General features: G+C 45.3%; 1 protein-coding gene across 1 annotated transcript; it reads right to left on the bottom strand.

The window, feature by feature from the left end:
• Positions 1-3,296: 3,296 nt before the first annotated feature.
• LOC124871299 (lanosterol synthase-like) lies at positions 3,297-11,924 on the bottom strand. Its single transcript, XM_047370510.1, has 9 exons — positions 10,028-11,924; positions 9,649-9,798; positions 5,571-5,667; positions 5,137-5,242; positions 4,682-4,747; positions 4,520-4,600; positions 4,275-4,445; positions 4,081-4,159; positions 3,297-3,985 (listed from the first exon to the last, which is right to left on the bottom strand). The coding sequence occupies exons 1-9, from the start codon at positions 10,058-10,060 to the stop codon at positions 3,848-3,850; spliced, it is 921 nt and encodes a 306-aa protein (XP_047226466.1). The 5' UTR covers positions 10,061-11,924; the 3' UTR covers positions 3,297-3,847.
• Positions 11,925-12,111: the final 187 nt, after the last annotated feature.

Below are 12,111 nucleotides of genomic sequence, written 5' to 3'. Positions count from 1 at the left end.
ACGAAGTGCTCCAAAATCTCCTGATAGCTAGCTGCATTGACCCTGCCCTTGATAAAACACAGTGGACCAACACCAGCAGCTGACACGGCACCCCAGACCATCACTGACTGTGGGTACTTGACACTGGACTTCTGGCATTTTGGCATTTCCTTCTCCCCAGTCTTCCTCCAGACTCTGGCACCTTGATTTCTGAATGACATGCAGAATTTGCTTTCATCCGAAAAAAGTACTTTGGACCACTGAGCAACAGTCCAGTGCTGCTTCTCTGTAGCCCAGGTCAGGCGCTTCTGCCGCTGTTTCTGGTTCAAAAGTGGCTTCCATCAGTCACTGGAAGAGAGGCGGGACACCTGGACAGGTTGCCAGTCCATTGCAAGGACACACAGGAAGGACAACCAAGCACATATAAACTTAAGGACAATTTAGAGTAAAAATTAACCCAATAGTCATGCTGGGAGGAAGCTGCTCATAATGCCCTGTACCATAAAACCTTTAAAATACTGCATATGAATATTGAATAAATCGACTTGTTCTTTGTTTATGATGAATTCATTATTGAGAACAGCTGAATTTAAACTTCCTGAAATATACTAACATGCTTTAATTTTGATCATGTAGATGTAAAGCACGTAGTTATGTTATAGTTCAGTTTGTGCTGAAATCCTGAGAGCAACAGAGCAGGAGTTGAACTTGCTAATTGCAATAGTATAATTAATGTTCATCTTAATGCTGGTTTTCAGACTGTTTTCCTGAGGATGTGGGACAAGATGTAGAACATAATTCTGAATGCATTCATGTGAATTATTTTATGTAATTCAGTTTATTGCAAGTTTCACTGAGATCAGTAAATAAAGTAGCAAAACAACAGGAATTAAACCAACATCTCAAGTCTTTAGTAGTTTTGGAGCACAGGACTGGATTCCTCTTCCTGTTTGCATCAAATAAAAATCCATACTTTTTGATGTTTCATTGCATCTTTATCCAAATGTTTGCAAAACTAAACATTAATTGTTATTTTTGGAGAAATATAAAAGAAAATAATTAAATGAGAGTAAAATAATGTAATGCATGACAACACAACTTAAAACAAGGATTACAGAAGCATGTACTGTAAAGATTAAAATAAAATACATTTTCAACATTACTGAGTTTATAACGAGTAAAAGATGCCCAGCCAACATATTAAAAACTTATATAAAACACTGTGCTGATTAATCTGACGTAATTATCTGAGGAAAAAATGTACAATCCAACATCGATGTCCAACGTTATTATAGCTGTTATGGCCAATATTTACAGATATTATATATATAAAATATATTTCCCTACCCTTTCAACAAGTGGAAAACTCCCACACTGCTGATATTGCTTCTCTGCTTCAGTTGAACACCCACAATCCTGCGCTGCATCATTGTCACATGACAAAAAAAAAAACCCACTCACCCGAAACACACACAGAAACAAGATGTAAAAATCATCGGTTATCAATATCGCCCCAGTTTTACTCATCGGACCGATACCGATATGTTAAAAAGTGACTAACATCAACTGATACTAATGCAGATTTATGGTGCTTCTCTAAATCCAACTGTTGTACGTTACATTTAAACAGGAAAGTCAGAGTTTCTTAGTTCCAATTAGGAAAAGTCAACAATCCTGAACCGGAGTCAAGAGTTCAGATGAGGGTTTCCACCCAACAGTACCTTAGAACCCAACATGGCCGCCATGCATATAAAAAGTAGCATATAAATACAGGTCCTTCTCAAAATATTAGCATATTGTGATAAAGTTCATTATTTTCCATAATGTCATGATGAAAATTTAACATTCATATATTTTAGATTCATTGCACACTAACTGAAATATTTCAGGTCTTTTATTGTCTTAATACGGATGATTTTGGCATACAGCTCATGAAAACCCAAAATTCCTATCTCACAAAATTAGCATATCATTAAAAGGGTCTCTAAACGAGCTATGAACCTAATCATCTGAATCAACGAGTTAACTCTAAACACCTGCAAAAGATTCCTGAGGCCTTTAAAACTCCCAGCCTGGTTCATCACTCAAAACCCCAATCATGGGTAAGACTGCCGACCTGACTGCTGTCCAGAAGGCCACTATTGACACCCTCAAGCAAGAGGGTAAGACACAGAAAGAAATTTCTGAACGAATAGGCTGTTCCCAGAGTGCTGTATCAAGGCACCTCAGTGGGAAGTCTGTGGGAAGGAAAAAGTGTGGCAGAAAACGCTGCACAACGAGAAGAGGTGACCAGACCCTGAGGAAGATTGTGGAGAAGGGCCAATTCCAGACCTTGGGGGACCTGCGGAAGCAGTGGATTGAGTCTGGAGTAGAAACATCCAGAGCCACCGTGTACAGGCGTGTGTAGGAAATGGGCTACAGGTGCCGCATTCCCCAGACCTGGGCTACAGAGAAGCAGCACTGGACTGTTGCTCAGTGGTCCAAAGTACTTTTTTCGAATGAAAGCAAATTCTGCATGTCATTCGGAAATCAAGGTGCCAGAGTCTGGAGGAAGACTGGGGAGAAGGAAATGCCAAAATGCCAGAAGTCCAGTGTCAAGTACCCACAGTCAGTGATGGTCTGGGGTGCCGTGTCAGCTGCTGGTGTTGGTCCACTGTGTTTTATCAAGGGCAGGGTCAATGCAGCTAGCTATCAGGAGATTTTGGAGCACTTCATGCTTCTATCTGCTGAAAAGCTTTATGGAGATGAAGATTTCATTTTTCAGCACGACCTGGCACCTGCTCACAGTGCCAAAACCACTGGTAAATGGTTTACTGACCATGGTATCACTGTGCTCAATTGGCCTGCCAACTCTCCTGACCTGAACCCCGTAGAGAATCTGTGGGATATTGTAAAGAGAACGTTGAGAGACTCAAGACCCAACACTCTGGATGAGCTAAAGGCCGCTATCGAAGCATCCTGGGCCTCCATAAGACCTCAGCAGTGCCACAGGCTGATTGCCTCCATGCCACGCCGCATTGAAGCAGTCATTTCTGCTAAAGGATTCCCGACCAAGTATTGAGTGCATAACTGTACATGATTATTTGAAGGTTGACGTTTTTTGTATTAAAAACACTTTTCTTTTATTGGTCGGATGAAATATGCTAATTTTGTGAGATAGGAATTTTGGGTTTTCATGAGCTGTATGCCAAAATCATCCGTATTAAGACAATAAAAGACCTGAAATATTTCAGTTAGTGTGCAATGAATCTAAAATATATGAATGTTAAATTTTCATCATGACATTATGGAAAATAATGAACTTTATCACAATATGCTAATATTTTGAGAAGGACCTGTAGTTTATTAGACTTCTGACTGATTTAATAAAATAAGGCACATAGTTACTTCACACTGTAAAGCATCTGTTGGTAATCATGTTGTTGCAGTGTTTAGATTCATAAATGCAATAAAACATTGTTATTAGACATTAGATATTAGCGTTAGCATGATCACAGGACTTCCACCATACTGGCTGACTGACATCATTCCCAGTTTCCTTCCAGGGTAAATGGAACAAACCATTAAAGCTGTGGGGAAACTTCAGCTATAAAACTGAAGCTAAAATAATAATTATTTTTAATAATTGCTGTGATAAACAGTAAACGAAGGAACAGAGACCTCCTGAGGACCCGGGCATCAGAGACTCTGTCTTGTTTTGGCAGCATCTGGCACATAAGGAACTGGTTTATGGATCGTCTTCCTTTCCACTAATATCAGTGACTCTGACTGATCACTATAATATCTGGTACAACCCTAACCATAAAAATGTCCTAATGGACTATGAAAGAAAACGTCTGAATGTGGTCAGATGTTAATCTGCAGGCGGTCACAGCTTCAGCTTCCCAGCCAGCGGACTGCTGGGATAAAGCTTGGAGAAGCGTCCCAGGGTCCAGATCGGGAAGACGTTTCTGTAGGAGGTGTAACTGATGGCACAGCTCTTGTTGAACACACCAGAAATGTTTTCCTTAAAAACAAAAAATGATTAAATATATTTCATCCCGTCATTGGATTTGGTTGTTGCACAAAAATACGAGCTGAATAAAAGAGGCACAAAGTCACCTGAGGCCAGTCTCCATTGAGAAGCTGCTTATCAATCAACAGCTGAACTCCTCTCTCAATGGCCTGATGGTCAGGATGTCTGTACAAACAAACATGAGATCAGGAAACCTTCAGGAACCTTCTGAGTCACTTCACCCAACACTTTCTTAAAATCTATCTGCCTGACAGGAGATGTTAAAACCTCAGTGCTTCACCTAACGGCCATGAGTCCTAATAAAGCCCAGCAGGTGTTGTGGATCTGAGCAGCGCTGCTCTGGACGTAGCGCCGCTGCTCACACGACTCAAAGTCCTCCCCCCAGCCTCCATCGGACATCTGGTGCTCCAGCAGGAACCGACAGGCTTTCTGCACCTCAACCGGCACATCTCTGGTCACAAAGAGTTTTGCTTATTGGTCAGTCCTCTTAAAAAGCAGCAAATGTATGAATTTTGTCCATCTTACTTGCTCTTGTAGGTGTGACCCATACAAGCGAAGGCTTCAAGACCAAACCACGTTCCGTATGTGAAGCAAACTCCCCAGGATCTGAGGAACAAGCAGAACAATACTGTGTAAACCTGTTGGTTACTTATCAGGACATAAAACACCCACCAAGTCTAGGCTCACCCTTCCCAGGATCCATCAGTCCTCTGCACCCTCCTGCAGTACTCAACACCTTCTCTAAGAGTGGACCTGAAGAAGAAACAGAACATCTCTCAGCTTTCTGAGTGTTTCAAAGCTCTTCTTTGAACATTGGTTACTTTTCACTTGGGTTTTCAGACATGAAAAGGCTCCTCGACCCAAGAATCAGTCTTGTTTCTCTATAAGATGATTTTAAATTGTATCTGTAGGTACCAGCAGCCTGTGATAGACACTATTTGTTCCCTCTTTTTTTATGAAAATATTCCAAATCAATTCTTACATTTTATGATCAATGACTTTTAGGGCCAAATATTATGTGAGAAAACTAACTGCAGATAAACTTTATTTGGTTTAAGCAACATGACTACTGGGGCTCTATACTGCCCTCTACAGGATCATAAGGTCTGGTATAATGAAACGGTTCTGGGTTGTTCTGGTACCTTATCTCTTCAGTGCGGTGATCAGGATGAACCTTCTGGAAGTGCCTCAAAGCCTGCATGGCTGCAGAGGTGCACTCCACATACGTGTAGTCTATCATGATGTCACCTGTTGCAGACAAGCAGAGAGTCGTATTAATAAATGTAGTGAAGAGGAGGAGTAGTTGGATAAATGTCTTCCTCCTAAAGCTTAGACCCGATGCCTGGGTAGCACCAGTATGTATAAAAAAATCACATCAGTCTCAAATCAACCAAAACTCTTGTTTGTCTGAAGGTTAAATAAGAGAAATATATTAAATATTATGAAAATTGTAATTCAGATTTGTAAGCAATCCAACAAATTATATTTCTGAAATATCAAAGATGTTCCGGTGAATAAAGCAACCCAATCGGATTCATGTGCACTGAAAAGGGCTTCATGAAGGTTAGACACCTACCAAACACCTCAGAGGGGTTCAGCAGCTCCAGGAGTCTTCCTCCTCTTTTAGTTTCATATGTGGCAAATCCACCGTCTCTGTTCTTCATGCTCAGCAGCTGCAAAACAGCAACAGACTCTAAAAACACAGAGCAACAGGACCTTCAGACGTCTCTGCATAACAACCATGTGCTACACATGTTTGGACACCACTGCAGGGCTGAAGCCTTTCTGTCCTACCACCACAAACATAAACATGGAGTTTGTTGAACTCTGCTGGGACTTTAACTGGACCTGGGAGCTTTGTTTCTGCTTTGAGACAAAAGATGGAGACGCTCCTCATTCCTGCTGTGAAGCAATGTGGAGGATCTGTGATGCTGTGGGCTTGTTCCTTCTCCAGAGGCACTGTGAACCTTCTCAGACATGGGCGGTTCCAGGCAGGGGCCAACAGGGGCCAGTGACCCTGTGGAACGGTCCGGCCCCTGTGCTAAAGACATAATACTAAATCATTTTCTCATGATTATATGTGATTATGTCACCTGGTGGTGAGTTGGATCCGCTGGAAGAGGAGAAAGCCGGACAGCCTTGGCAGGCCCAAGTGCATAGTGAGGGTCTGCTGGGAACGTCTGGCAGAGCCCTCGGTCGGGGATGTATTCTACTTCCACCTCCGGGAGAGCTTTGACCAGATTCCGGGAGATGTTGGAGACATAGAGTCCGAGTGGACTATGTTCTCTGCATCTTATGTTGATGCTGCTGCCTATAGCTGCGCCCATAAGGTCTGCGGTGGTGGACACCGGCAATAAGGGACGCTGTCAAGCTGAAGAAGGAGTCCTATTGGCTGTGGTTGGCTTGTACCGCTGCTGCTCACACGACTCAAAGTCCTCCCCCCAGCCTCCATCGGACATCTGGTGCTCCAGCAGGAACAGACAGGCTTTCTGCACCTCAACCGGCACATCTCTGATCGCAAAAGGTTTAGCGGCAAATATATGAATTTTGTCCATCTTACTTGCTCTTGTAGGTGTGAGTCATGCAAACGAAGGCTTCAAGACCAGGCTTGCACCACCAGGTTCGGCATTCCCCGAACCCAATGGTGGACACCGGCAGTAAGGGATGCTGTCAAGCTGAAGAAGGAGTCCTATCGGCTGTGGTTGGCTTGTGGGACTCCTGAGGCGGCTGACGGGTACCGTGAGGCCAAGCGTGATGCGGCCCGGACTGTGGCAGAGGCAAAAACCTGGGCCTGGGAGAAGTTCGGTGAGGCCATGGAGAAGGACTACCGGTTGGCCTCGAAGCGATTCTGGCAAACCGTCCGGCACCTCAATAGGGGGAAGCAGTGCTTTGCCAACACTGTTTATAGTGGGGGTGGGAAGCTGCTGACCTCAACTAGGGACATTATTGGGCGGTGGAAGGAGTACTTCGAGGATCTCCTCAATCCTGCCATCACATATTTCCTGGTGGAAACAGAGGCTGGGGACTCGGGGTTTGACTCTTTCATCATCCAGGCTGAAGTCACCGAGGTGGTTAAAAAGCTCCGTGGTGGCAAGGCTTCAGGGTGGATGAGATCCGCCTTGAGTACCTCAAGTCTCTGGATGTTGTTGGGCTGTCATGGTTGACACGCCTCTTCAACATTGCGTGGCGGTCGGGGACAGTGCCTCTGGACTGGCAGACCAGGGTGGTGGTCCCCCTTTATAAGAAGGGGGACCGGAGGGTCTGTTCCAACTACAGGGGGATCACACTCCTCAGCCTCCCTGGTAAGGCCTACGCCAGGGTATTGGAGAGGAGAGTCCGACCGATAGTCGAACCTTGGCTTCAGGAGGAGCAGTGTGGTTTTCGTCCCGGCCGTGGAACACTGGACCAGCTCTATACCCTCTACAGGGTACTCGAGGGTTCATGGGAGTTTGCCCAACTGGTCCACATGTGTTTTGTGGACCTGGAGAAAGCATTCGACTGTGTCCCTCATGATGCCCTGTGGGGGGTGCTCCAGGAGTATGGAATCAGGGGCCCTTTATTAGGGGCCATCCGGTCTCTGTACGAGCGGAGCAGGAGTTTGGTCCGCATTGCCGGCACTAAGTCGGACCTGTTCCCGGTGCATGTTGGACTCCGGCAGGGCTGCCCTTTGTCACCGGTCCTGTTCATAACTTTTATGGACAGGATTTCTAGACGCAGCCAAGGGCCGGAGGGGGTCTGGTTTGGGGACCAGTGGATTTCGTCTCTTCTTTTTGCAGATGACGTGGTCCTGCTGGCCCCCTCTAGCCAAGACCTACAGCATGTGCTGTGGCGGTGCGCAGCCGAGTGTGAAGCGGCTGGGATGAGGATCAGCTCCTCCAAGTCCGAGGCCATGGTTCTCGACCAGAAAAGGGTGGCTTGTCCTCTTCAGGTTGGAGGGGAGTTCCTGCCTCAAGTGGAGGAGTTCAAGTATCTCGGGGTCTTGTTCACGAGTGAGGGAAGAATGGAGCGGGAGATCGACAGACGGATCGGTGCAGCTGCCACAGTAATGGGGGCGCTGTGCCGGCCTGTTGTGGTGAAGAGAGAGCTGAGCCGAAAAGCAAAGCTCTCAATTTACTGGTCGGTCTACGTTCCTACCCTCACCTATGGCCATGAACTTTGGGTCATGACCAAAAGAACGAGATCACGGATACAAGCGGCTGAAATGAGCTTCCTCTGTAGGGTGGCCGGGCACTCCCTTAGAGATAGGGTGAGGAGCTCGGCCATCCGGGAGGAGCTCGGAGTAGAGCCGCTGCTCCTCCACATCGAGAGGAGCCAGTTGACGTGGCTCGGGCATCTATACCGGATGCCCTCTGGACGCCTTCCTTGGGAGGTGTTCCAGGCACGTCCCACCAGGAGGAGGTCCAGGGGACGACCCAGGACAGGCTGGAGGGACTATGTCTCTCGGCTGGCCTGGGAACACCTTGTGTTCTCCCCGGAGGAGCTGGAGGAGGTGTCTGGGCAGAGGGACGTCTGGGTGTCTCTGCTGAGTCTGCTGCCCCCGCGACCCGGTCCCGGATAAAGCGGAAGACGACGAGTACGAGTATATGTGATGGCACAGAAACCTTAACTGATTGGTCCCTTGGACCAATTTAATTTTGTACCTTTATGGTTTTACTTTAACAACAAATTAAAATGAAGGAGTTGCACTTTTAGCTTCAACCGTATTAAGATGGGAGCACAGATTTCATCTGCTAGATCAGGGTTCTGAAACCTGCAGCCCCAGAGCCACAAGTGGCTCTTCGGTTCTGTGGATCACTTAATATATTGAAAGATGAAATATTGCCCTGTTTTTATGTTTCATTGTTTGGTTCTGTGGCCCTCAGTGGCAAGTTTCTTTCTGCAAGGACGTTTATGCAGTCGATCACTAGAGTGCCTTTTCAGCACCATGACTCTCTCCAGTTCCCCATCAGTAGTTTTAACCTGGGCAGAAGCGTGATGCCAATTCTTTCCACATCAGATAAGCATTTATGTGATAACCACTGGTTTCATGGTAATTCAGGGCATATGGTCCATACCCAAAAAAACACTGGCCCCACCCTGCTCTCCCTGTTAAATGTGGACTAGAACCACCGCTGTTCTCAGAGTGCTTGGCGTAACGGACTCTTTGTAAAACCAGATAAAAATCTGGTGGCCGCTGGTAGAAAACTGAAAATGGGTCGTCATTAGATAACGACCAAAATAGATGACCACATCAACACAGAAATGGTTCAGCAGACACAAAATCCACCTTCTCCATGCCCATCTCTGACCTACAACCTGTAGAGAAGCTGTGGGCTGAGCTGAAGAGAAGATCAGAGAGGAACCAGGACTCTGGACCATCTGGAAGGGAATGGTCAAAGTTGCCTCTCTTTGTGCTCCAACCATGTGAAATGTTAGAGAAGAAGACTAACTACCTCTCAACTGGATACAGTACCAAGCAGGACCAGATGAGTCTAGAAGGTGTAACAGTGCAGCCAGTATTAGCCAACAGGAAGTCAAGAGGGTAAAACCAGAAATGGGATCTAGGTTAAGATGGAGGAGAATTTCTCAACATGCTTTACAAAAACTATAAAAGTAATTAGAACTAAAACCCTGACAGAGACTGGGGTTCCCCCGCGGTTTCTGCATGGACTCACCACATTGACGGCATCATATAAACGCTGTGAGGTGATTGGCTGTCTGATGGAGGGACAGAGCTCCTGCAGCAGCATCAATGACTTCAGACCTTCAGCTGTGCAGTCGGCCACGATCCAACCACAGTCACGGGTGCTGAAGGGGAAGCCGCCCTGGTGCACAGAAAGATGCAAGGCATGAGTGATGGATGCAGACGTGCCGTTTATGCTAAACACATCTTATTAGACAGAATACTGTGCTGAATTGATGCAGGCCTTCTTTACACCACAGCTCAAAGCCGACAGACTTTCACTCGTTCCTCGGGCTTTTTGAAGGTTGAGTTTCACTGTTTGGTTAAGTGGGAGTGAAATGTGGAAAACGAGATAAAGATAGAAGACCTACGGTGTCCAGGCCCAGAGAATGAACTTCCAGCATGGTCTGCTCTCTGTCGGGGGTCTCATGATCTTCCACATAGCTCCAGGTCTGCCGGCCCTCCACATTAGTCAGCCTCCAGCGGGTCAGGTCTGTGGCTGGGTCCGTTTTATAAGGTCCACCTCTCCTCCTCAGCTCCCCGAGAAACACAGAAACAGAACCAAGCCTTAGATCACTTTTTGGTTGAGTGACGCAGAAACAAACTGATCAGATTTAGTTTTAACTCTCACCTGATTCACTCTTTTGATTACGATCCAGAACATTGATTTCATTTCAATATTTTGCAGCATAACGCCAAGAAAATAGAGGTTATAAAAGAATAAATATGTCCTGTTTTTTATTTTTATTTTATAAATCATTTTTTTTACTGGCTTGAGCAGCTGCGTCCAAACATGTCTGTGGATGTTCTGACCAGCACCAGGTCCAGTTGTGATGCTAGTCTGGTTTTAGCTTTCTGGATATCTTTTCTATTTTCCTCTTCAGCGTGAATCTCTCTCTGAGCATCAAGTCAAAGCTTAAAGTAAAGGCCTCACCTCAGTAAATATTAGATGAACCCTTAACAGCATTATGGACGCTTACAATTGACCAATGACCATCGCTGATTGATTCTGAGATTTTTACATGTGTACTTTTTACTTTTCTACCACACAATGTAAACTATTTTGATCAAATTTCCCCACAAAAAATTTCTAAAAACCCTCCAAATGTTCTGAAAAGAAGCCCAAATTTTGACAACTGGCCCAAAGCTATTTTTTTCCAGCCCAACGTTTTCCAAAGAAGCCCAACTGGGGGGAAACCAGTTCAGTGTGTCAAATTGTACAGTACAGTTTCCCCAACCCATAAAGATCCCACTAATCAACAACAATAAACATACTGGAGTGTAATGTGTACGCAGGATGTTGCCTCCCTCACTTTTCTGCCTGCCCCTCATATATGCATACCTAGAACCGGCCCTGGTTCTGATAAAGATCTGAAATTGGGCAACGTTTGTTGCATTTTCATGCATAAATAAACTCTTAAATCATCATTTAAACCCATATTTTTTTCCACAAAAACTGGTTAAGCTGGTTACCAAGCATTCTTTTGGTCCCAACAGTTGGTCTACAAGTCAGAAAGGTAGCAAGGTTCTGTTTTGCTTTTCATTTTTATAATTATAATTAAAATGAGAAGTTTCCCAGACAGTTACAATCTGTAATTTTAGTTGAACCAAATCCAGCTGCACGGTGGCACAGTTGATATTTTAACAGTTTGAAGTCATTTCTACATAATAAAACTGGCTTTGCTGAATGTTTTTCACACACAGATCGTTTCTCGCAATCTTTGAAGTTTTAGCTTTCATTCCTCCATCGATCGAAGTATCAGACTGGTTGCTATAACAGAGGAGCAGATGGGCTAAAATCTGCTTCTTGTGTTAGAAACAGTTACCTCAAAGAAAAGCCTCAGCTATCATCACTCACACAGAAAAAAACGTTTTCTGGATCAGCTGAGATGTTCAGCTGCAGAGCAGAAGTTTCAGGACATCCAAAAGGGTCCAGCAAGCTTGAAGACAGTGTCTACAGGAGCACGTTGGCACCGGTGCAGAGCTTGCTGGCAATCAACAGCAGGTGGTGGGACTATGCACAGTGTGGAGACTTTTGGATGGAGCCCTGGACAACATCAAGGAAGACTGAAATTCAGCAGAAGATTGGAGCAGAGTGACTTCCTCCAATGATTTCAGATTGTTGGGACATCTGGAGAAGAAACAGCGAGAGCTACCAGAAGTCCTGTGTGGAGCCAACGTTGAAGCATGCTGATCCAGTTCACGTGTGGGTTTCTTTCCAGCTCTTCTCCCACCAGCCTGAGGAACCACGTCACAAAGCTAGAGAGAAAACGAAGTCGCTCAAAGATCAGAACATGGACATTCTGGACCTGTGGTCAGAAAGCATCTCAGATTTGTTGCTACCGAGAACCTGCATTCAGCTCAGGTGGAGAAACAAAACCCAACAAACTGGGATCACCTTTAGGTACAAGGAACACAAGAATGGGTCACCATAAAGCAGGTTCTGGTCCAGCAG

Source organism: Girardinichthys multiradiatus, chromosome 7 (genome assembly GCF_021462225.1).
Source record: "Girardinichthys multiradiatus isolate DD_20200921_A chromosome 7, DD_fGirMul_XY1, whole genome shotgun sequence".
NCBI lineage: Eukaryota > Metazoa > Chordata > Actinopteri > Cyprinodontiformes > Goodeidae > Girardinichthys > Girardinichthys multiradiatus.
This window is presented reverse-complemented; position numbering and strand designations above follow the sequence as displayed.